A 26,426-nucleotide genomic window follows, 5' to 3' on the forward strand; every position below is an offset into this window, starting at 1 on the left:
TGCCACCCACCACTTTTGCGCAAGGCGTAATTTCAGGAACGCAAAATACAACAATGTTGCTGGCGTAATCACAATTTCGTCAAAGCTGAATGTCAAACCCAGAAGTGTTCAGTGTTATTCTTACATTCGTCAGCAGGTGGTGCTGTTGCATGATATATATATATATATACACACACACACACACACACATTATATATATATATATATACACATATATATATTTGTTTTATAAGGGGCTTATAGAGTGCATAGCTACCCGTAGGGCATCCCAGCGCTATAGTGTACTACACATTACACAGCGGTGACGATGTTAAACATCTGCCATCAAAACCAGGTGATCAATATATATACTGCTGACCTGAAACAGTAGGAAACCTGTGGATTAACCTTACTGGGTGTCATGAGGCCTGTACCGGAAACACAAAACTTCACGAAGGAAAGAACTTAATCAGTCTACGACATTCACTTTTACTACCATAAACATACCTCATTGGACTTGTTCCTAAGTCGGACAAACTTTCCTTCAAGATCCACTTCCTCTACGGCGATGCGGCCGCTGGTCCTGGCATGGTGTGAGAAGCTGGTGCCCAGGCCCTCTCCATCCTCCAGTTTCCTCTTCTTGGAGGAGCCATGTGAGGCGGAATGAGCCATACTGGTCCTGGAGGACACTCGCTTCTGAGAGGAAGGGCTCGGAGACAGCCTCAGCCTGGGAAATGAAAAGTGTGGAATCACAACAGGGTTCCATTGGATCAACCGCTACCAGCTTACACAGACAACGACATTATAAACCCACAAAATCAACCAGCGTCTTAAACGCATTGTGAGGCCCACCAGCATAGCCCAACTGCACCAGTACGAAAAGGCTAACCGGGCCACAATTTTCTCCAGTTTATCTACACAAAAACTTGATTCTGCCAAAAAATACCACCTAGTGCAGTCAGATCCTACACACCATTCACTTTCTGCTCATTAATGCCAGCTGTACTGCACTCAGCCTGCTAACCAATAGCCTCTAGTGCAGATTGTGCATGTCATAGACTGGTAGAAGAGTTGTTAACCATGTTTCCACATTCCACAATACATGCTCACCAGCAGCAAGGAACACAAACTAATTTGGATGTCAGAGTGTGGACTCGCCACCCTTCCCCCACTATGAAAGTATTATCCATTAGGCTGCACCTGCTCAACAGTAGAACCAGAGCCACCCACACTGGGCACAGCCTGCGTGGAAATATTACTCCAGTGCCTTACACACTCTTTACAGCCAGCTCCTCTTAAGCCACCAGCTTAAATGACTTCAGAAAAGGCCTGTTACACTATACATTCCTGTGCCTTCAACTCTAGAAAGAGGCTAACCCCCAAAAGCACAGTGCAATCAAGACCAACCAAAGCGTACACTCCAATAGTTTCCAAAGTCGCCTACAATCAGTATTGAATCCTAACCAATAACACCCCTGCAACCTACACCAGAGAGAGGCAACTCCCTGTCATTCTCTGTAGTCTTTCTCATAATCCCTCTCACTGAAAGCTGCTTGTGCAAATTACCATAGGCACTGCCAGGGCTTTAAGTGGGATGAAAAAACTGAGGGGGTCTCTCACTCTCAAAGGGTGTGGCTTAAAAACCATGAGCTACAAATCTGTCCTTAGCATAGTGTACCACCCAGCTGGTATTTTGCTGCTTCTTTCTGTCATTGCATCAGGATATATAACACGACAACAGACATTACACCTAAAACGGCCAGTACTATTGGCCTTTGTCAATGGTTGTTAGTTGCATAAGATAAACAAGTACAATAATAGCGTTGGTGCATATAATATTGAAAATGCTGCAGTTATGACATGATGAGACTGACATAACTATAACAAGTGTCTTTGAAGTTACATCAAAGGCAGTGAAGGCTGGTACTGCTGCCGAGTTAGGATATTTATCCATCCTGAGGTTGAGGACAAAAATAGAGAGCCCAATAGAGACCCTCCTTGGGCCTTGCTCTTTAGAATTGTTGGTGCTAAGCACAGGCCGTACCCGACCCACTTAAAGCCATGGGCACTGTCTATCTCCTAATCTTCTTCCAGATGAAATAATCTACTTGGCTGTTCTTAGTTCAGCAAATGAAAGGTGTTGCAGAACACTCTTGAGTTCTCCAAGATATCCTAGCTATCTAGTGTCCACCGTGTCCCAGTGGGTAGCATCATTGTAGGTCCACTTCGAGAGACAGTCACTCACCTTTCTTCCTCTCCTTCCAGTAGCTTTCGATAGGCGTGGATCTCCATGTCGAGAGCCAACTTGACGTCCAGAAGTTCTTGGTATTCATCCAGCTGCTTCTGCATCCTGGCCCGCATCTCTGCCATCTCCCTGTCCTTCTCTGACAACATGCGTCGGTTGTTGTCGCGTTCCCTGGCCAGTTGCTCTTCCATGTCACGCAGCTGCGCTTCCCTTGCAGCCAGCTGTGAAATGGAACAGAACAGAATACAAGGTATGGTTTTAAAATAAAACACCAGTTTTCACAAACAACTCAAGCATCATCTATCCCAGACCAAGGATAACAAATTCTCTATCCCAACTTATGGAGTCAGCCATCCCCCAAACACTGCCTTTATAATCGGAGACAATACGGCTCATGACATGGCACGGTTGCTTACATTTTTATAGTCTTAGGCCTACAGCGATATTGCTGTATGACCTCAGATGAGGAATCATCTCCTTTCAACCTCTTGCCCCATGCTGTAGAGATGGTCATCGTCTGGGGAAGAACTGATGTTTGCTTTGCTGGCATTCCATCAGCCACCTACAGCAGTAGTCATCTTCTTGCAAAATCAACATATGTCTGCCCTTGTCAAATTTCCACTGTCCACATCAGTGTTAATAAAGTACTGTTAGATAACACTTCATACTACACTTCTGGCATTTATAGGGGTTGTGAAACAACACTTTATATATTGCTACCCAGTTTGACACAACTCATTTCACTAACCTCAAAGGAATGGAATTCTGAGTTTCTAATGCTGTGGTTAACCTTGGGCCCTGCAGGTCACCACAGAGTTCAGCGCAAACGTTTCAAGCCACTGGTTTTTAAGGGTGTGCTCAAAACAGCACTTTAGAAAGTTGTAGAACTTTCTAGACCACCGAGTAAATTTATGGCCTAAAGAATAGTATTTCATGATAAACAGTGGAAGTGAGTTTTTTTGTGTGACTGCACGTAGATCCTTGAATATTAATGATAACTATTCTATGTTGATAAGTGTTGTTGCGTCGCGGTCATTCTGTAGAGCCACTGTAGAAAACAGAAGATGGACCCTGGAAATGCAAATGCCGGGAGGTGGATGTAGGGGAAAGTAGTTTAGAGCAGAAAACAATAACCAACCACCCCATGTCTTCAACATTTGTATGCATCGACTAACATTACATAATTCACAACGTGTATTGAGCCAAGGATTGTCCTTACAAAAAATCTTAATATATTTATTCTTACAATATTGTTTTATTCATAATTATTTCTTTTCAACATCTTATGGCCATTTATAGAAGATAATATAAAGTAACAGAACAAATACAAACAAGTCACCATATAAGTGGAGCACTGCACGAAAGACTTGACGTTTTTAATTGTTGTATATGTGAGGAAAGAGTGTGATATGCGTGAAGGTGTGTTGAAATGTTATTGAAGGGGTGGGCCATTTTTGGGGTAAAAGAAATTCCAGCTCTTATGGTGACTTATTTGTATTTGTTTTGTCAATTTATATTATCCTCTCCAAATGACGATTGAACATGAGAATTATAGGACCAGGAGATGTTAAAAAGAAAAATAATGAATACAAAATATTGTGAGAAGTAATATATAAAGACTTTTTGTCATGACAATCCCTTGCTCAATACACATGTTGTGAATTATGTAATGTTATTGGATACATACAAAAGTTAGAGATACAGGGTGGTTGGTTATCGTCCAACCTTTTTGACCTACTGGTGGAGCTTTAGTCTGGCCAGCGGATGGACCTCTCACACACACAGCACCCACAACAAAGGACAAAGACACAATCAGTTGGTACACTTCTGACATAATGTTTGAAGGTGTGTGTTATAAAGAACTTGCAATGTTTACCTACAAAAAGTTTTGTCGCTTGTAAGAAGTAGCCGTTTGTAATACAGTGTTGTTGGGTGCAGAGTGTGTATTGATTTAGAGGAACCTTTGGACATGTAATTTAGTAAGGGATGCAGAGATGAAGTGTCACCTCTTTTCAGGTAAAAAAAAAACTTTGTGCGAACGGCCATGTACCTCCTTTGAGATATGCCATGAGCTAGGTTCCTCCAGAACAACCCACATCAAACACGCTGTTCGGGGCTTGGCTTCCAGGTACATGCTGAAAGCAGCTGGCAGGCTGGTAGGAGTTTGCTTTGCGGCGGACGTCTCACCTGTTTCTGTAGCTGGCTGACCTGCGCAGACAGACTGTCCAAGCGGATCCTGGTCTGCGAGATCTCCTCGTGAGCTTCCCCAACCAGATGGCTGTTCCTGTCCGCCGACTGCTTCGCGTTCTCCAGCTAGGGATACAAAGTCGAGAGGATGAAGCACACTGGGTTAATAAAAGAGAATGAATCGTTTGCAATGCATCGGAGGAAGTCAGGGAGAGGCCGGGCACATTAAGGCACTTCGCTGAAGCATTAGACCCTTGAATTCTAACAAGTACATTTAATGAGAATGCAAATAACAAGAGAGCCTTGCGTTGCCCGTTGCAGTAATGGATGTCTTCTGAGCGTTCACTGGGTTATTTGGCCAAGAAATTACTAGACTGACAACTTTTTTGTTAACTTCCTTACACAGCACACCGATCTCCTTTTTTCTTGACATTCTCATTTACCGCCACACCCAGTCATCACTAGAATCATGACATGTAAAAGCAACAATATCATCTTCTCAGCCAAACTGTCTTAACAGTTCCAAAATGTACTAAGTGTAAATATTTAAAATAGGGAAATCTTTCTTACAATGATAAATAACTAATGTCACATGGGAACTAATTCTATAAATAAGGAATGCTTCAAACTCACTGTTCTCGTGTTTATCTCACTTGCACTTGGGAATCTTAAATAGTTTTGGATTGCCGGTTCTGGGTGCAGATGCCCAGCAGATAATTCAGGATTACGTATGAATCTATAAGTCATGCTTTATATGTAGAGCAAAGGGATTTAAATTGCAAGAAAATGTTATTGTGTAAGGATACCAACCATAAACACTGCGCAATGTGCTCATCGTGATGCACCTTTATTAATGTCTATACTGAGAAGGCTATATCCCGGGTCACCAGAAAAAGTGATTCTGGGGGGTCTGCACTGTCCACATAATTGCGGATTTAGCAAACATGCCACATAATCCTCCATTATTCTCCAAAATTAGCTTTCACCAAAAATTGCCTCTAGCTCATACAGTCCAAATTTACTGAAAAATGCACGACTTACTGGGCAGCACAATGACAGACCTTTTGCAAAGATTAACTTGTCGCCTTTAGTTTCCGATTGCTGGATTCAGGTATTAAACTGGTTCTAATGATGTGAAACGTTTGCTCAGACAGTATTAATGTGGGTCAAAGTAATACTGTGGTGAAATAGAGATGCCACAGAAAGTGCATGAGTCGCCCTTTGATGTCCCTTTATGTAGTCAGCCCTGCTACACAAATTGTAATATGGTACTCCATTGCTTCATAATTATAGTAGCATAACCACGTGAGACAGACTTTTTATAATCAGTCTTGGACACAATGAAAAAGTCACAGGTTTAATGGACCCAATATGAAATTTCTCTATGCCGTCAATAATGGTGGCTAGTAGGAGTGGGCACTATTCATAACAATAATGCTAAACCGAAGGCCAACACCAAACTAATGAGCTATTCTGCCAAACATAGATCATCCTGCAGAGGAATCTGGAGGCTAACAAACAATGCAAAACTATTTTGTAACATTAGTATTATTGTATTTTGTACGTTTGCGCCGATTTTGCGTCAAAAAACTATGCAAATGTGGCGCTAAATAAGTATAAATATTGGCCTAAGGGTCTAATTTAGAGTTTGACCAACATCATGTCTGCCTTATTACATGTGGTTTATATCTCATGAAACCTGAAATAAAGTGGACAGGAGATCTATCACATTTGCGATGAATTACTCATCCACCAAACTCCAAATCGGGCCCTAAACACGGTAGCTAGAATCCAATATGACCCACAGACCCCTCGGAGTACACCTCGCCTCAACTCCAGGTGTTGTAAAAGCTTAGGAAAGGACCAGACTTTTCTTTCCTTTAATTTTAATAATCAAATTATAAAATGAGACTCTAGTGTATCTATTGTAGTTAATATTCATGACATTTTTGGGTTCCCAACATTTTGACTTCTGTGGACCCCCACTTTATCATTACTGGAGCCAGGGGACCCCCACTGAATCTTTATTGGAATCCGGGGAACCCCCTGCAGAGTCATTACTGAAAGCTGTGGACCTAATTTGTTAATATTTAATTTTCTAAGTAGTTGTGGACCCTCTGAGGAGCATTCACTGACCCGCAGGGGTCCCCTGACCACAGATTGGGAACCACTGCTGTAGACTACAAAAAATAGCTGGTGCCCCCCTACATTCTTAAGTAAGCAGGTTTCCATTACTCCCTACCCCCAAAACAGAAACATATATCAAAAATATCACCTATTAACATCCTTGATGGAAGCGTCAGCAATGGGGTCATGTGGTAAATGTGTATGGAAGCTTACCTATTTCCTAACCATGTACATATTTAATTTTGTTTTATCAAAAAACTTTTGAAAATTGTTCACAACTTCTGACAAACAAATAAAATAGCTTAACAGTAAAAAAAAATGACTAAGCTTACGCAGATTTACCCATTTTCTGAAACAATGAGAGGTTCTTGAGGTTAATGACCACAGAAATTCCCAACAGACATGTTTGAGACTCTGAAAAGGATTTCAGTGATGCTATTTTGTTAGACAGACTGCTGTCACACAGCGGGCTAAGAGCTTGGCAATGTAAAGTAATATTTGGCCTTTTCAATGAAACACTTCAGCAATATACCAAATCAATGTATTGGTTAGAAATTGATCTTTACAAAAGTACCTTGGCATGGTAGGTCTTCTCCAAATCGTCCTTGTACTGCTTAATTTGATCTTCATGTTGGGCACGCATATCCCGCAGGGCGTCGGCCAGTTTGCTCTCAAATTCCCGCTGGCGTCCACTGTCAATCTCCACAAGGCGGGTGTCATGCCGCCTCTTGGTCTCGCGGATTTCCTGTGAAAATCAAGATAACACAGTTACAAACCCAAGCAATAAACTAAATGGATAAAGGAAGTTGTAGCCCATTTTTCTCAATCCTTTTCAAAATTCTTGAAATGGGTCTCATCCAAGGGAATGTGTGTTGGCCTTTTCTGAAACCTTGGTCTACTGGGCAATTACAAGAATCGGGTCCCTCATCTACAACAACTCTGTGAGCAATTGCAATAATAATTATTCAGTGCTTGTCTGTAACTGTGTAGCCTAAGATTGCACTAATAATTGTTTCATTTTATATGGCTTATTTAAAGGATGCTTATTGATATTAAAGACAAAAAGCATGAAACGTATACTCATTTATTTATTTAGAATTCATAAAGTGTAATCGAATACCCTGCAAGAGGTTGTCATGGTGCTGAAAAGACAACTAGCAAAAAACAGGTTTCAAAAGAGCCAGTTTTTGCCTTCTTTTCAGAACTGGCTAGAGTTGGACCTAAAAAGGATAAAAATGGGGAGTTATTAACTAATTTGTGATGTGTGGAACATTTGAGGATATGTGGATCAATACTGGTCAGAGCTGAAGTCCGCTCATGGAACGTCTGGAGCTGATTGCTCAGAGAGGGCAAAAGAGCAATGTGTCGGTGAAGTTCCTGCCTTTTGTCATATGCGTCATTGTTGTGTCCAAACCACTGAAGGGCATGTCGCTCTTTCTAGGGATGGGCGAAGAATTCCGCTCTGCGGACAGAGTTTGCTGAGTTTTTCCCCACTCCGTGCTCCATGTGGAGTTCCAAAAAAATCAGCGAGTGACACAGAGTTTTTCTTCTGCTCGCCAACATTAAGTTGGCAAGCGCTAGCAAGATTTCTGAACGGGAGCGGTCACGGTGGGCCATGACGGCTTGCGATGAGAAAGTTGCTGCTTGCATTGAGGAAGCCGCAGCTCGAGTAGGAAATCTACTTGAGTGGCAGAAAGAGGTTAGCTCCCTCTGCAACCCCATGTGATGCCGTTCGCACTGATTTTACAGCGCAGGAGAAACTCCCACGCTTAAAATCAGTGCAAACAGCGCGACTTACCCAAACTCTGCCGCTAGCGGAAGCCTGTGTAGTGTGGCTGAGTTTTTTTGCCACTCCGCCCCGGCCTACTTTTTTCACTGACACACTTGTAAGTCTGTGGTTTCCACACCACATCAACCAGCACACTGGATGTTTCCAGGAATCACTAAACCTGAATAAATAAAACTTAACATTTGAAGATGGCATCTGACAACGTAGATTAACATTAGAATGCATGTCATACATCTCATGAAATACTTTGACATAACAACTATAATGCATGGTAGATCTAGAGAAGTACGTGCTAAGTTAGGAATAGGAAATATAAGCGTGCTCTGTGATGTAGTGGTTAAGCCGATGCAATGCGGTTGCAGTTTGACATTATCCACTTCAATATAGTGACTTATAATCATGCAGTACAACTTTCATGGAGCAAACCAGATCCAAGTGATGAAAAACGTAGAGTACATCTCCATTAAATACTATGCCAGGGAATTTATAGCATGGCTGAACACTCCTGAAGTTACACTGCTGTGAGAAGGTGGATACACCAGAAACTGACATTAGGTTGTTGACTTTAGGAGAAAGGGGGTAACTTCTGGCAATAAAATTTCATTTATTATTGTAGATTTTAGTATGGGGGGTTATAAGCATGACACATATGGTTTAAAAATCTATCATCTCCATCAGAATAAATGTCTCTCAATGTTCTGATCATACTGTTTTGAATTTCCCAAATTAAAAAAAATCTCAGAATGACTAACCATGCACACAATGGCTTCAGAACTGGAAATGACCAATCCCAACCCAATATGTGAAAAGTTATGGAAGACATGCACAGCTCAGAGACGATAGCACATCTTGGGGGCCTTGTAGAGTTAGAGTGACTCACCAGCTGGGCACTGGACCATTGTTGTAATATATACATGGACTCACCTCAGAATAAATGTTCTTTTGGAAATCAAGCTCTTCTTTCAAGGTCTGAAGGCGGTTCTCAGCATCCACGCGGCGAAGCATCTCGTCCTGCAACTGCTTCTTGGCATCGGCAAGGCTTGCCTCCAACTAGGTAGAGGAGGAAGGGCACCAGTTACATTGACCAGCTCGGGCTACAATGTTCATACATTGCACAGTAATGGTGGTGTTTCATTAATGTGATATTGAGGGTGCCTGCCTGGGCCACAGCTGTTTGCTTACACTTCAGGGAAGGTTCATGGAGTAGGGTGGAGTAGATATTAAGTGAGAGCTAGAGAAAAAGGATACAAATTGAAAAGTGAGCAAAAGGTTACAGGTTGGGAAAAGAGGGTAAAGATGGAAAAGAAGGAGAAAAGTGATAAGGAAGAGCATAAGGGGCAAAGAAAGAGAAAGTAGCAAGAAATAAGGATATCACTGAGAGAGAAAGGTGGAAGGAAATATGGATCCGCGGGAGACAGAAAGGGAGAACAGAGAGACAGAGGAAGAGGGTAGGGAAGAAAATGTGAAAGGGAGAATAGAGCTGATAGAGTGGGAGGGGAGCAGGAAAGACTAAATGAGGACCTTGGACATCCATGGGGATTGCTGCAGCTATCATTAGTGCTGCAGGTGCAGTGACACCAATTTTTAGACCTTTTAGTGGCCCACTGTACCCCAGTTATGCTAGTGTTGTAAGGCCGGTGGAGGGGGAACGGGCACAGAGCCCATTTAACTTGCATTAGTTATCAACCCACTCCTCCTGTGCCGCCTCTTAATATATTTTGCAGGAGGGTCTCATTGTTTTGTATCATGTGACTGAATCCCACTTACACCAATTATTGCACCAACACCAGCATGTAAGCAGACTGACAAACTTTCTTGCAATAGGTGTATTGTTTCGGCCCAAATAATCTGCCTTTTAGAAGTAAACATAAATTCAAAAACAAAAATAAGACACACACAAACAGTTTTTGACTTTAGGAGAAAGGGGGTAACTTGAGCTAACAAAGGCTAGTACAGTTATCCAGGCCCATGGTTCTCATTTGAGGAGAACAGGAGCAAGGCTGAGGTCACCACATGTGTGAGGAGGCTTGCACTAGGTGCATCTGCCCACAAACACTTCACCAGGATACTGCCCATGTGAACCAATGCTGCACTTATGCAACATTATCTTTCCTCTAGTAAGGCCTCCATCAAGAGTTCAGACTAAATGGGATGACCTCAAGACCATGTAAAGGTTAAACACTGATTACACATAAACATGCTTTCTTTATACTTCCCCCTTTTTGTGATTGTGGGGAATCCAAACTGAATCCTAATGAGGCCATGTTGGGGGACCAGCTGGATGGCTCTAGTGGGGCGAGTAACCCTACTATTTGAGTATGTTCAGGGAGATTAGCACAATAGTCTACCTATTTGGGTCTCCTCTACCTAATTTCTGGTTTATCCTTTACTTTGAGCAATCCCCAGTATTGGTATAGCAGTGGCTATGGCCACTTTAGTACCAAATAAATCAGATTACATTGAAAATTCGAGGCCAGTAGCAAATGCAGAAAGTGTTAGAAGACCATGTTCATTATTTTCTAAGGACACCTTAAAGACGATTCTGAATAACAGTATGGTCCCAAAAAAGTCACACCTATGGTATCACCTAAACATGTTGTTTCTCTTCCATTAAATAGGTAAATCTACACAAATGGAACCCTTCATATTCCGTGACTAAAACGTAAATCTTTAAAAAAAACTACAAGGCTGAGGTCTTCAAAACCCCACTTGAGCAGTCTTATTTCAGATAAATCCTTTTCCAAAACAAAGAAGGTTTTGAATGAACTAGAAAAATAACATTTTCCAAATAAGGCCACTAAAAAGTGTAATAATCAAAACATGTCACTCTGTAAAAAGGTGATGCTACACAAATTGATCTGCAGGTTTCCTAACCATCACTGTGCAGCTGTCTAATTTGAAGAAGGGCCGCCCTGTTTTCTCCTCCGATAACAGAAGGGTGACCTGTAAAAAACACAACCCCTACCTAGAGCTGGGTGGCTATCCAGAAATAAAATTAGGATTTTTGAAAGGATCGACCTTCTCTCTACGTCATATATCTTTAGGGAGACTCGGTGGGTTAGCAGAATTCAAAACTCAAAATGTCAGCTCATGCTGCAGTGGATTCAGAATCCCCTACCCTTCCTACCGGAAGCCCTATGAAGGAGACTGTGAACTTGGAGGATGTCACAGATGGAAGAATAACAAAAATGTGGTGAAGGGCCCAAGATACTCCGAACACCTAACAGACATGCAAAGGTCATAGGATGTAGGCTGGCTTTCACTGTGGGGCTTCAAGGCCTGGATTACATCTGTGGTCACAGCACCCAAGAGCGTCACTGTACCTTGGCCACAAGCTCCCTGAGCTCCCGGACTTCCTTCTCCAGGTTCCTCTTCTCGCCAAGGGCGGTGGACAGGCCAGCATCTTTGGAGTTCAGTAGCGCCTCGAGGTCCTTCAGGCGTGCCTGTGCTGCCAGCAAGTCAGCTTCCTTCTTTGTGTTCCTAGGACACAAAATATTCATTTTGGTTAATAACTCAAGGTAAAGAAACACTAAACACAAAAAAATCAGGATGTCAGCATGGCTGTGATTATCGTGACTCGTGAGTTCAGCATCACTGGCTGCAGGTTGCTTCGTGGCCCATGGCTACCAAAGAAGCAACTTGGACTTCTAAGCTAATCTACTGGCAGCAGTGAACCTGCCAGGGATTCTACCAATTTTCTGGAAGCTGATATTTGAAGATCAGTTGCCAAGTCTGGGGGCATCTAAAGCTGCTATTGTTAAAGTTTTGACTTCTGTGGACCCCCACTTTATCATTACTGGAACCAGGGGACCCCCACTGAATCATTACTGGAATCTGTGGACCCCCCACTGAGTCATTACTTAAAGCTGGCGACCTAATCTGTTAAAACTGTTTAATTTTCTAAGCACTTGCGGACCCACTGAGAAGGCTCTGCGTACTCCCAGGGGTCCACAGACCACAGGTTGGGAACCACTGGTTTAAAGGTTATGAAGGGAAAACTTGTCGCTTAAAATGATTGCTGAGAACTAACTCCAAGCTCACCCTCATTAGATGTGAAACTAAAGATGCAAAGACTCATAGTATTAAATGGTAAAGATCACAATTTAATTTGGAATAGACCACTGATTCGAGAATAAAGGCAATCCAATGCAAAGCAGTGTTTGCTTTAGAATGTTCACATTAACACAATTATCACTTTAACCGGACACATATTCGGATTTATGACCTGCCCATCAGTTCAAAGGGCCTCACAATGGGGTTCGCCAGGCCCATTGGAATGATGATCTGTAGTGTTTTCACTATCATATCAGTATGTTATCCCCAAAAATATTATAACCTCTATTATTTTCTCAACCCCACAACTACCGAGACCCATGGAAACTGGCATTCTTATTCTGGAGATTTTAACAGCCACTCATAATTCTGGCGACAGAAAAAAGTGTCTTCTGTATAGCTGAACCACTGGCGTAACAATAGCCCCCGCAGCCCCTCTCTGTGCGGGGTGGTCCCGAGCTGCAGAAGGCCCCCTCGGGGCAGTACAATTTCCCCTGGCCTGAAAGCTCCTGACTGGGCCTGGTGTGTGGTGGTGGTGAGGGGAAGGGGGGCAATGTACTCTGCAGGGGGTCCCCTCAAGTTTCGCCACCGAGCTGAACCACCCAATTGTTTGCAGTAGAGGGATCCTCAGTAGGCCCGGGAGAGCCGGATCCACCCCAGACGGGGATAAACGATGACTAGGTCGATGAGTTCTAGTTAGAATATCTGTATTTACGTTTATCTGATTTCAATATCCTAAACATGATACACTGGAGCCTTCATTCTCATTTAAAAAAAACCTTCTATAATTTCTCTTGTACTTCACTTGCAGTGCACTTGTAGTTCCATGACCCTATAGCAGAGGTCTTCAAACTGGGGGGCAGGCCCCCCTAGGGGGGCCTCAAGTGATCCCAGGGGGGGGCCCCAGACTCTGGCCAAAAGAAATATTACACAGATAACAGTCCTTTGTTTTAAGCAGAAGCATGTTATTGCAGTTTTAAAAAGGTAACAGTACTTAACTGCAATGTTTAAATAGGTTTAGACATATTTAAACATTGTCATGTTTATAAAATAATTGTGAAAAATTCTGAGGGGGGCCCAATTATTTTTATTTTTCAACTGGGGGGGCGCGGCATTAAAAAGTTTGGAGACCTCTGCCCTATAGCCTCTCGTGTCTTGCAGTATCCGTATAATGTATGGCTGAGGGTAATACATCCTATACATCTAGCATAGATCTGGCCTCCCCTGCCCTACTCTGGACATCCCTGCCTTTCCAGCAGGCAATGATTGGAAATGAAATTGATTTTCATCCAGTGCACCACTAGGTGTCACCACTACAACATTCATAAGCAAATAATATAGCAGCACAGTAATATTAGTAAGAAACATGAAGCTAAAAAGCCATTAGAGTTTAAATACTTGGTCTCAGTTAAATTAAGTTGATAATAACTCTATTTAAGAGATTACTTTAGTTGAGATGTCAGTATAAAGTTGCATCCGGAAGGAAAAACCTCGTATTTATCCTTCATTATTTGCATCAAATTGGTTTATAAGAACTGATAATAGTTTGCTTACAGGGTAGCGCCACGGGCGACCATTTTACAACTTCGCTGAGCTATAAATGACGGGCTTTGCAATTACCAAGTACAACGGCCTTCCTTTTACAGGGCAGAGGAGTCCGCAACAAGGGTAGCTAGCAAATTGCACAGATTTTTGTAGCTGATAGCCGGTTAGACTCTAAACGATGGGCCGTCTCCCCACCAGGCAGAAAAACAAAATTTCAGATTAAAATAAACAGAGGGTTTCCCAAACCCCGCCACCCGCTCTAATTAATGGATCTGTTCGGATGAGGGGACACTTACAGCGGGCTACCACAAGGTGGCGCTCCAGTACTACTTGAAAAGAGCAAGCATACGTTTACTCACATTGCTACTTATAAAATGATGTTCAGTTCAAATTCGTAGGGCCCGAATCATAAGGATTTTGCTGTGGCTGACTCTAGTAATACTCCTGGATCTGCGCTTTACAAAAGTACAAAGCCATAATTAAGCGTGCTAAATTGCCTGGCGTGTTAAAAATCATTGCAGCATTTCTGAGTATATATCCTGTGTGTGAATAAAATGTCGGAAGAGCCGGACAGCCCTGCTTCGTGTGTGGGTCATAACTTGCTGAATAACCAAGCTGCACAGCAATTAGGTACAGTAATCGCAGAAAGTCACGCCCACCGCCCAACCTTTGAGCAGGTCAGAATATAATTAGTGGATTAGGTTTGCACCGGAGATTTACAGACTCCTTACGGAAGCCTCGGTAATTCTATGGGTCCTAACGTTGAAACTACTGGCCCCGCTGGGATTACAAGATTTACGGTAAATCCGTGGGTCTTGTGCGTATGACCAGACACTTTGATTGTTGAGAGCACCCAAAATGTGCGGGTGAAACTCTAGGAAATCCATCCCCCTGGAGAAGCTTGGAACATAGAGAGCTCCCTGGCACACAGTGGCACAGCCAGACTGGCATGGGTCTTAAGGCAAATTAGGAAAATTGGCACAATTACCGACCGGGGTGGTAGTGAATGACAGCCGGAAGTGGGGTGAGGCGGACCCTCACACCCCTGTGCCCCAGTGCCACTCCTCCCGCCACGCTAAGGGCAGCTACACCCCTCCTGCCACGTGCACTGCGCTGTGGGTGTGCACAAGGTCAAAAGGTGGTACCATCAGCAGCCGAGATCTTTCAAAACGAAACTGAAAGCAAAAACATTACCAAGCGACCTCTGGGTCAGGTGTACACAAGAATCCATTGTTTATTCTGTTGCCAGGATGACAGACGCACTGGAACAATAGGTGTGACACTCCCAGCTTCAATCACAATCTGCCATAGTCACCAGACAACCACACCCTCACTTAACAATCCTTCACCGACTCACACGAACACGGGGACACGCGAGGATCTAACAAGGTGAAATCAGAACTGAACTCAAAGGTTTGAGATCAGCGTGTGACCAGCTGCAGGGGCGTGCAATGTCACATACATTTTGTCTTCATGTGCTGATTGATTCTTGAGTTAATCGGAACATAAGTGGTATTTAGTGCACCTGGTAAATAACATCTCATCAGGGTAAGTTATTTACTCGGTGCCGTAAACAGTTCCTATTCCGAGTCTTCACCTTGGAAACGAGGCATAACGTGGAATATGAATGTAACACTACAAATACTGAATGCTTTGCCTTTCTTCTTGATATTACCTTGATAGATTTCAGTAGGCCTGACGTGCCAAAAAAATGCAAAAGACAAAATTGCACTTGAAGTAACACAAAAAATGCAGTTCTTAATGCAAACTCCTGTTTGTGCAGGGCTCAGAACTGTCCTCCGACCCACGGAATCATGGTGTAAGCGTGCAGGAAAAAACCCGAGTTGTCAAATTGTATCTAAATGAATTCCAATCTTAGGACTATGGGCTGCAGTGATATTACACTGAAGCTGCAAGTCAGGAAAACAGACTTTTGGAAAAAGGGCAGTGTGCAGTGTCAGCAACATTGCTTAGCTGAGCAAGGCACATTTATGCAGAGCTAATCAAATCTCTACCCTAAAGCATCCCTTTGCTTCCAGAATATCACTTCTCCAACCATCGGTCAACTCTTCTCTGAAGCATCTCTCCATCTCTTCCCTAAAGCATCTCTCTTTGCGAATGAGGATTCAGAAATCTGCATAGTGACATAAAAATTCTGCTAGATTCCGCGGACCTCTGCCAGCGGGAGGAAATATGCATGTTGTGCTACTCGTGCTGCAATTTAGCTCCAGCAGCGCTGAAATCACCATGGCCAGCACCATGCAACGTGCCAGAACACACAACCATTTGAGTTGATTTTGCTGTCGCTCGAGTAGAAAATATACTGGCAGTGCAGCAAATCGACTTGAGAAGCAGCCCTCTCACCGCGGAGTCACCAGATTCCATCAATTCCACGGGTGGATTGGCATATTCCGCCCACCCCTCCTGCATACAGACTGTTTTATGCTTCAGTTTGCAGCCCACTTGTCTGTAGACTTGCCATCTCTTTGAGATTCGATGGCGCTGCACCAAGGCAAAAGAGGCCGTTTCAGGTGCCGCCATTTTGTTAGGGTGGAGAATTTAGACGGTTCGCTCGGTGATGGGAGTTACAAAGGTGTCCATGGATCTATCAAGACAGTGGCCTCCAATCTGCTGCAATAGTTGGATGTTGCACCTTTGGATCAGGAGGGTGCTACATTCGCCAGTGCCTTGCTGGGGCAAGAGTGGTTTGAAAAAGGGCTGTATCAGAAAAATCAAACCAGCAGTATGGTGCAAGTCTAGCTAAATGGCTCCCTCACTCAGAGAGCTCGCCCCCTGGTGGAGGGTCATGTAGTGCAGTGGGAGCATAGGGAAGATCTATTGTGCAGATGAATCCATCAGTCTCATGCTCTCTCGTTTTTTTCTGTTAACACATTTTCTCTTCATGATAACACTCTGAAAAAGTATTCACAACGCAGATGTTAATAGAGTTTTCGCGTCTCAGTGTACACTGCCAAGAGTTAGGCCACCGCACACTGACTCTGCCCCCCTCCAGCCACAGCGTGCAAGTGTTGGAGACCCCACCTACTTGCCACCCAATGCTGCTGTCCATCCAGTGCCATTCACATGTGCAACAACAAGGCTAACAGATGTGGCACAGGGCCTATTCCAGATGTGGCGCAGGCCTTCGCAAGATGTGGCACTACACGCCTCCTCGAAGAACTGAAGTCAACTGGTAAAATAAGCTTTGGCAAAACCAACAGGTCACACCTTAAAATGGCAAATGTCGTCCATGAGCGCTACCAATATTTCTTTATTTTCAGTTTACCATTCTATCGTAGTGGATGCGCATTCAGAATGGTAACGTAAAAATAAAGTGCGCTGAAGTGCAAAAATTAAAGCACGTGGCTCAGCAACTCTTCGCAGCTGCCACACCTTAACAAAAAAAAAAAAGCTTAAATAAACAAGACTAGGACGGGGAAGAGCTGGGAGCAACCGACAAGCAGAGGTCAGATGATGGCAAAAAACCCTGCGTGGGCCTACTTTTATGGTGTTTCCTTCTGTGAAATGCCATTGGATGAAAACAGCAGTGATGGACATTCCTCTTAGCCAATGCCTAATGCTAGCTGAACAGTAGCCAACAGTAGCCAAAGGCTGTCCAAAAGCCCCTTTCTGAATATGTGTGAGTATTTTGTGTTTTGTGGTGTGGACTGTACAATAGTTGTCGCCAGTCACCAGGCATTCGGTAGGCGAGACCAAACAAAGAAATTGAACGTTAAAGTGCTTCAGAATATTCTTTTAGCATTCAAGCACTCGGTCTGTCTGTGCTGCTGGACTGTAAGCAAAGTCTGCTGTAAAATTATTTGTTCCCAATTTATAACTACAATTTCTTGGTGGAGAATTCCATCAAACCCACTCGAAGTGGGTTAAGTGCGTTTACAGCACTTAATCGCTCAGTACAATATGGGGTGGTATTAAAATATTCCAGAATTGCCTTCTGGCCTGAATTCTGCCTTTTCTGACAGTGGCACCAGGAGCGGCCACAGGCTTTCAAATCCTGCAAGTGGGTGGCATTTTGTCCCTTTCAACAGGTGAATATGATGAGGGGGCACTGAGAGGGGCGATTCACCTGGAGAGCGGCATTGGCTCTTTCGAATGTAAAATGGACAGAGATGTAAAGAAGCCGGGAAGAGAGATGGGAAACCCATAACAGAGAAATGTGCAGAATAATTGAATACATATTCTAGAAAGAGAGCTTCTGAGAGACGTAATGAGATCAGAAATAGACAGGGAAAAATATGTGTGATAAAAAAGATAGGTGTGGAAGGCATATACTGTAAGGGATAAAGATGAGGGGTATCTTTAAAACAAAGGTTCCCAGATGGCCATAAGCAGAGAACTCCCTACGTGCTCATATTTGCCTGATACAGTTGAAGGGGTGCAGTGCAATGTTGGTCCTTCTCATTGCTTAATTTGCATGTGAAAATATAAAGTGCAATGGAACAAGGTTTTTCTTGGTAGCCCACCAATGGCGCTGCCTAATGCCAGACTGTTTAGTCCTGTTTCCATGTCGCGCCTCTGTCTTCCACCAACCTCCACTTCCTGTCTCATGATCTCACTCTTGAACGTTCTATTAATTCCACACTTGTCCCTTTGTCGCTCATTTCCTATTGTTGATTTCATCCTTTTTCTGCTCTCTCTCTCTTGCTCTGTGTCAAAGTCTGAGATGTAAAAATAAGGCCTGACCACAAAAATGAGTGCTGGGGCCCACCATCTTCAACACCAGCACAAATGAAGCACAGGGTGTTCTGTAAATATCTCTGCAGCCTCTTCTCAGGCCTTGGCTTCTGTTTGCTGCGCCTAGATGTTGCTGGTCCACAGGGAGCACTACATTAAAAACAAAACTACACAATAGGTTTCTGTTTGCTTTCCTGGTATTCACTTATAATGAAGGCCGCTGGCATTTTAAAAGTTCAAAGTGATTGGGGCTGCTGATGAAACAAAGTTGGATGCCCAAACAGTGCTAATTTTACCAGTCCCAGTCCCTGGCTGAGTATTTCCCTGTCCTTGAGACCTCAGCAGCAAGAAATGCAATCAATGCTAAAAATACCACTGGAAATACTTCAAGGATGTGGGCTGGTTCCTACTGAAACTAAACCCAGGCTCTGCTGACAAGTGGTTCTCTGCACACAGCTATTCTGATCAATAGTGCAACACCAACAGCTCTCTGCAAAAAAACAATACAAACTGCTTCACTACCATTTTAATAAAACATCTCTTTGATATAAAAAAGCTGTATCATGCTGTCGGTCTACAATGAGGATTTAGATAGGCTTCTCCAACGAGTAGCTCTTGAGTGACTGGTGGATCTCCAGCTACCTGTAAGTAGATCCCTTGTGCACAGTCTATCAAATTAGAGGTTTTTCCTTAGTGACTCGATTTATGTATATCAAAATAAAAAAAGTGTGTATTCACAATAAGAATGTGTGTACTTTTGTAATTCATGTGCTGCTGTTTGGAGAAAAATGTTTGACTTTCCGAATTATATTTAAAGCTTGAGTGATAAATCATGCAGTGTTGGGGAGACTTATTACTGGGGTTATTTTTAAATTGGTGTCAGGGGCATTGCAGCTTTCACTGATATACCTATGGAGAGTCACACCATACTTTTACAATACTGCTGGGAACCCTGTCAGATGAACTGAGGTCATCACAGCTAATGATCCCGTGTAGGGTGGCCACTAACATAATATTGTCTGCTCTGGTCACTAATACGACTCTAATGATTTTAGTAGCTCTGGAAGACTTTAATTGAGCGTAAATACTGTAGCTCTTATTACTGGAAAGGTTGGAGACCCTGGTTCTGAAGGACATCTTCTAAAATCTTATCATCAGACCTTTGCTTTAGCAACACAACTATTCAGCTCGCTGCAATTTTCTCTGCTGACTGCCCAAACACAAACCCATATTATTATTCCGTGTACATTATTACAATAAATATGTTAATGGATAGGAGATTTACAGCTCCTCTGAATCAGGTCTGGCTGTCTCTTATAAATCAATAACTAACTGTGTTTCGTAAGGGTCAATTCAGTAAAAACCCAAACTGAGACATTGGAATCTTAGCAGCTCTCCAAATTTTTAAAATTCAATATATGGAATGGCGCGTTAACAACTGAGAGTCCGAGCCTCAATAAAAGTAAAAAATGCACACCTTTAGAATAGAGCCTACATTTTGAGTATATGTGTTACTTTTGTAGAATGCACAAAGATTTCCAGAAGTACTCAGAGGAAGATTCAACAGTCATAGGTGTGTTTTATAAATTATTTGCTTAATTCCAAAGTGTTGGAAAGTAAAATCCTTTTCACAAGTGTAAAGGGAATTGTTTGTTAGCTCTGCATTTAGGCATACTCACGTATGCAAATGCGCTTCTTAACTTTTTCAATTACTTTTTCTCTGTGGCGAAGGCCAGAGAAACCACTTCGCCTACATACCCGCTCATTTTATGTCTGTTCCCTTTCCACACTTGATACGGATTTACTCCAGCCTTTCACAGAAGGAAACTTTGTGCCATATCTAGAAAAGTAAAGTGACTTACAAACTTTTGTGAACTCCCACTACTCCTGCAGGGTTCCCCATCCTTGAAAGCCCACACTCCACCCTCTGGAGAAAATCTAGGTCACACGCAATAGTCCACCATATTATTCTAATATTTAGCATCTCATTGTGAGTACAGCATAATTCCAGTTTCCGCTGAAAACTCGAGCTTTCGGCTAAATCAGGATTAGGACTACACTGGAAAACCCACAACCTTTATGTTCTGACCCATGCAGATTCTGGGAGGATAGGCTGTGACATTATTCGAAACATAAGTCCAAATAATGGTTCCAGTGGTTATTCCCCGTTAGTGGGCTACACGTGTTATGGCGCAGTAACGTCACATTCAAGAATGACCATACCCACACAGGATCTCAACTTCTTGATGCGTTGTTTCCAATGGGGTTGGTACAGTCCCTAAAAAAAACATTCTGTAGCATGAGAAATTGCTAGACGTCAATTTATATCTTAAATGTCATTTTATACTTAAAAATGAGGCACCCGTGCATCGAATTGCAACGTATGTGTGCAAATCCCAAAGTTCTCAAGTTTGCTAGGCCCATGAGTGCAGGGCATGGCAGTGCTTTATTTGAGCAGGTGTTTGGCACTCATTTTTCTACATCAGGCATTCACTACGAGCAAAAGACACATAGGGAAAGACAGAAAGAAAAGGACGGAAATGCGTCAGAAAGAGCGAGAGCATAAAGCTGCAAGAGAGAGCTGAAAGGGCAGAGAGTGGCTGTAAATAAATTAAAGAGGCCTAGCATCGTTTCAAGATTAGGCTGTCTCAGTATTCTGTGCTCGCGCCTTTAATTGCAACAGCTGCGTTTTTCAGAGGAGAGCTTTGGGCACCGGCACTTTTTATTTACAAATTAGGGACTGGGGCAGGGTATCCTTTTTATTCCATGCAGCATTTTCCAACGGGCTGGAGCCCCTGTAGGCCATATTTGAAACCCCTGGGCGTTCCTGGTGCCTCTTCGCACTTTTCCCACCTAATTACAGCAGCCATGAGGAGGCTCCAAGACAGGAGATACAGAGAAACCACCAGAGGACGAGAGAACTGAGAGAGTAGAGCTGGGAAGAGAGAGAACTGACAAATGGAAAGCGAGTAAAAGCAGGAAGACGAAGGAGCAGTGCTGGTTTCAGAATATTTGCCAGGACTGCGCTTGGTTCCCCTGTCCTGCCACGCATGTGTGAGTAGCTCATTGAGGCCACATTTTTGATTTGTATTTTTGGACATCTTTTCGTGCTTGCCCCATCACATAATCACAAATCACAGAATACAAAGCAAAACATGGACAGAATTTGCATGCTTGAACTCCGGAAGCGTGAGAGTTGTGAAATTCCTGGGTGAATTCTTGCACATTTGTACATAATGTGCGTTGTGCGTAACACCATACTGGAAAGACCTCCGTGGCGAACTCTCAATCTTCCCAGGTCACTCCGTGAGCTCATCCAGCCAGGTTTTCTATTTGTATCCAGGGTCTTGTAGTCCCGATTTCATATTGGAATAACAGAACTACAAGTCCCACTGTGCAAAGTAAAACTTTGGACTTGGATAGCCTCTCGCGCACGCATGTGGGAAACTCGAGAGTTCCATCTTGGTGGGAACACGTCCTACTTTTCTGCCACCTCCCTGGCGGCTAGAAGTGCGTCACCGAGGCCCTTTACGCCAGTAACAACGGCTGTGCGGGGATCCCAGCCAAGGCTGTCTCCGCCCGCGCCCGGGGGCCCAAAATCAACACAAAAGGATGCCGTTTTGCAAGGAATCAGATTTTAATTTCCAGTGCGCGCGGCTGTGACTCACATAGGAAAAAATATCCCATCAGAGAGGGGTGGGTGGCTGGCGGCCCCCCTCCCACTGTAATGAATACCTCTGCAAACCCAGACGCTTCTGCAAGGCTCGGGCTGCGCGAGCTCCGTCCCCTCCTCGAGGCGCCTTTCCTCCATTCACGAGAAATGAGCACAGATCTTTGATCCAACCACAGTTTTGAATTCTAGACTTTAATCCGTTATACGTTTTCACTTTTTGCTCGCTCTTTTATTTCATTTAACCCTTTCCTTGCGTGCCTGGTGCTGGCATTTAACCGAGACCATAATAGTAAATAGGCCTGTTGTTTAATGCAAAAGACAGGAAAACAGTGACAAACATTGGCAACGTCGGGCTAAGGAACCTACCAAAGGCGTGAGGTTAAGACACCAAAAGTGTAGGATGGCGGAAGAAAGAGGCACGGGGCGGAATTAATCAATTTATCTATTTTACAAAATAGTCCCAGCTTTCAGGGCACAGTTTTGATTGACACGGGGAGGAGGGGGTTGGCAGTATTTGTTTTTACGGCACCATCATTACCCAAGAGAACTGCTGCTCTCTACCCACCCCTGAAGTTTCTCTGTAACTCCGCATCACCAAACATACTGTGCCCCAGTTAGGGACTTTGGTTTAACAGCCCCGTGCTTTCTTGGAGGTGACCGTGCTGTAGTTCTATATTTAGTTTCTCCTCCCTGCGCCTTCTGGGGGCTGTAGTCCTGCTTCGCCTGACTTGTTCTAACACCTGAGCAGCATGATAGAGCCCAGGACTGAGGCACTGCCTCCTCGGTGACATGTAGATATCTCATAACTATAGTACTGATATTTAAAACATGATATTATGGTGCAGCACCCAGATCTGCAGGTATACCACGTGACCTGCCATCATACAACACCACCTGGCACCAGAGAGCATCCCACGCCTCTACACACCTCCAGCCACTGAACTGCAACTTCTGTTAGTAGAAAGCATTTCCGAATATATTGCTGAACATGCAACAACTACACCAGTGGTTCTCAACCTGTAGTCGGGGGACCCCTGGGGGTCCATGAAGCCTCCTCAGGGGGTCCGTGACTACTTAGCAAATTAAATAATATTAACAGGTTAGGTCACCAGCTTTCAGTAATGACTCAGTGGGTAGTCCCCGGGTTCCAATAATGATTCAGTGGGGGTCCCCGGGCTCCAGTAATGATAAAGTGGGGGTCCAGAGGAGTCAAAAGGTTGGGAACCTCTGCACTACACCATTCCCATTGATGCTAGACCACATGTCATAAGACCACACGCCACAGACCGAAATCACTACCTGCTACTATACTGAACTCTTCGTGGCATCAGATGACAGCCCCACTAAGCTACACATCTGCCCGACACACCAATGTCCCATCACTTAACAACATCCCTAGCAACTGAAGGTGTGGTTCAGTTGTTTATCGCAACAATAAAACAATAAACAGCTAAACCACGCCTTCGAACAAAGTACTCTGCCAGGTTATTTTAGTATGTTCTGTGAAATACAAGTCATATACATCCTGGGAATTTGGAGGCAGTTTGATAAATGTGAGGAAGATATAAGGTAAATGGACCAGGGACAAATGGAGGCCACCTGTCAGCTTCCTTCGAGATTTGGAGGTCGGTTCTATAACACACAGTGAAGTCTTAGAAACTGAAAGGAAAAGAACCAGACAGAAAATATCAAAGAATCTAAAAAGTAAAACGAGATGAAGGAAATAAAAGGAATTAAAGTGGAGAAAGAAAGAAGTTAGATAGGGAGAAATATCTATGTAATATTTGTTTTAATTACAGTAACCGGATGCGCAAAGTACCAGAAATGTATAGAAATTGGTTGAATTTTTTTTAACTGAGTCAGTAGTACAATACTGCAAATATTTTGCAGTTCTCGCAAACTTAATTGTGCATGAGAGGAAGGAATTTGAGTGTTTGTATAGGATGCTTCACCTTCGCACTGGTATGTGTCCCACCCACAGAGCTACGGAATTCAGGTAAAGAGCGGGAAACCTATTGCTTCATCACCGTTCAATCATGCAGGTACCCGGCGCGCCCTTCAACCCACCCCCTTCCTTCCCACTAAGTGAACTCTGACTCATCTACACAAGTTAAAAATCAACCTACTGACCCAGGTGTAAAAAGGTGCAGGCCTGCAAGAAAACTATCATTGTTCACTCCACTCACACAGTTGCTACCTGTAATACAAACCTGGGGACGTGGGAGCCAGGAGGATGGTGGTAGGCCGGGGTACACATTTTAACTTACTTGTGGCGAAGCCCTCTGCTTGAGGTTATTCTAGACCTGGGGAAACACTCTTCCTTGCTAAAGATAAATATCTGGTAGTGTTTTTTTAAGGACTGTGATTTTGGCCATAGCCCCATCTTTTGAGAATTGCAGCTTCAGGTGGTTTAATGTCCCTTTCACCATCTTTTATTTTTCACCTTTTGCTTTGATCTATACCACTACATGCACCTTTCAAACATGTCACAACATAACCACAGTATTTGTCCAGTCTCCGTGCCCTTTGCTGTCTATGATCTCCAAGTTATCGCTTCCCCGCAGCATGGTCTCTCTGATCATAGCTCTTTTGTAATCGCCTGTTCCTGGGAGGCTGAACACCTTCTCTTCCTTGACGTATGAGCCAACAAGGTCCAATTTCCAGACTGTCTCCTGTCCGTAGCCTGCATGGTCCCGTGTGTTGGATATACTTGCACAAGTAATAATCAAGACTGAAAACCCACACAGCCAACTTAACCCACAAAAATACTGTACAACATGTAGACTGTAAACCCTACCAGACCATCCCGGACTGTGGAAGATATTAATTTAGTACCATATACGAGGTTTCTCTCCACCTTCCAGGATACAAGTGTATAAAACTCATGGTCAACACTTCCCTGGAAGCCACTGCGCTCAAAGCCTTTACTCCCATCGCAACTGCACATGCAGGAACCAAACCATCAGACCACATACAATGTCTGTGTTTCTCCCATAACAGTCTGCCTGATGTATTCCCTTGATAAGGTGGTCATGTGAGCTGGCTTAGTTGGTTGGCCTTCTTGGCCACCATACAAGTCATTCTAATCCTGTACACATGTTGAGCCACTGCCTATAGCACGGGCCACCTAAATTATGAGATCCTGTGGTTTTTTTGGGATAATTTTGGTTTTGAGCCACATGCCACATAATCCATCATATGCTGACTAATTTGTGATTTGAACAAAACATTGTTTCTAGCTCACATGGATAAAATGCTACTAAGTTTGCAGGTGTTTCCCTGTAGTGAAAGACCTTTCACAAAGGTTGACCTGTCACCTCACAGTTGTTTATTGCTGCTTTTGAGAGTTAAACTGTTACTAATGAGGTGAAGCCTTTGGCCAGACAGCGTAAACGTGCACAAATGACAAATAAGTAATGCTATCATGAACTGTGCCGCATAATTTGGCTTTTCTTTCCCCATAATTTAGTCATAAATTAATTTGGTCCTGCCTATAACTTAACAATGTAGTGTGTCAATTAATGATCGGCTTATAAGAGATTCAGCACACACAAGCAGGGCCACTGGAATTACCAGATCAAAACTTGGTTAAAAAAACCACACATTTGGTACCACCTAGCAACAGACCTTCTGCAAAATTTAGCTGGTGGCATCTCAGAATGTTGTATCCTGGTGCCGAATTTGAACTAATAAGATTAAACTTTTGCCCAGACAGTATTAATGCTTGTTAAAATGGATTGTTGTCACAAAATATGACCTATTATGCCGCATAGTTTCCTTACCTTGCAGCATAATTTAGTCAGCCGTGTAGCGTGATTCAGTTCTTTGTTGCCTCATAAATCCTGAATGCCACATGTAAATAAATATACCGTAACTCGGTTTTAAAATCTTCCGGAAATACACAAATTTGAGAAACTCATTATTGATATTAATAGTTCCGTCTGGGTCTGTACTACTAAGCTAATAGGAGCAATGCCTTGAAATTTGTCAATCACAATGCTGCCCCAAGCACTTTTTCTTTTTCCGTCTCCTGCATCCCGCATGGAGCTCACATTCCTTTCAAATTACGTCTTGAGAATGCATCTCGTTCTGTTGTACATAGTGTTCTCTGAATCTGTTCAGATTCAAATCTC

At 43.3% G+C, this 26,426-nt stretch overlaps 1 protein-coding gene across 2 annotated transcripts in view; it reads right to left on the minus strand.

Annotated features, from left to right (window-relative positions):
• The window catches only part of LMNA (lamin A/C), a 112,915-nt gene that overhangs the window by 23,634 nt on the left and 62,855 nt on the right, over positions 1-26,426 (minus strand). For both annotated transcript variants that reach the window (XM_069218015.1, XM_069218014.1), the window contains exons 2-7: positions 11,651-11,807; positions 9,252-9,377; positions 7,113-7,283; positions 4,412-4,537; positions 2,225-2,445; positions 487-706 (exon numbers count right to left, since the gene is read on the minus strand). In XM_069218015.1, coding sequence (XP_069074116.1) covers positions 487-706; positions 2,225-2,445; positions 4,412-4,537; positions 7,113-7,283; positions 9,252-9,377; positions 11,651-11,807 — 1,021 coding nt within the window. The remainder of the gene's footprint in view (positions 1-486; positions 707-2,224; positions 2,446-4,411; positions 4,538-7,112; positions 7,284-9,251; positions 9,378-11,650; positions 11,808-26,426) is intronic.

This window comes from Pleurodeles waltl, chromosome 12, assembly GCF_031143425.1.
Source record: "Pleurodeles waltl isolate 20211129_DDA chromosome 12, aPleWal1.hap1.20221129, whole genome shotgun sequence".
Taxonomy (NCBI): domain Eukaryota; kingdom Metazoa; phylum Chordata; class Amphibia; order Caudata; family Salamandridae; genus Pleurodeles; species Pleurodeles waltl.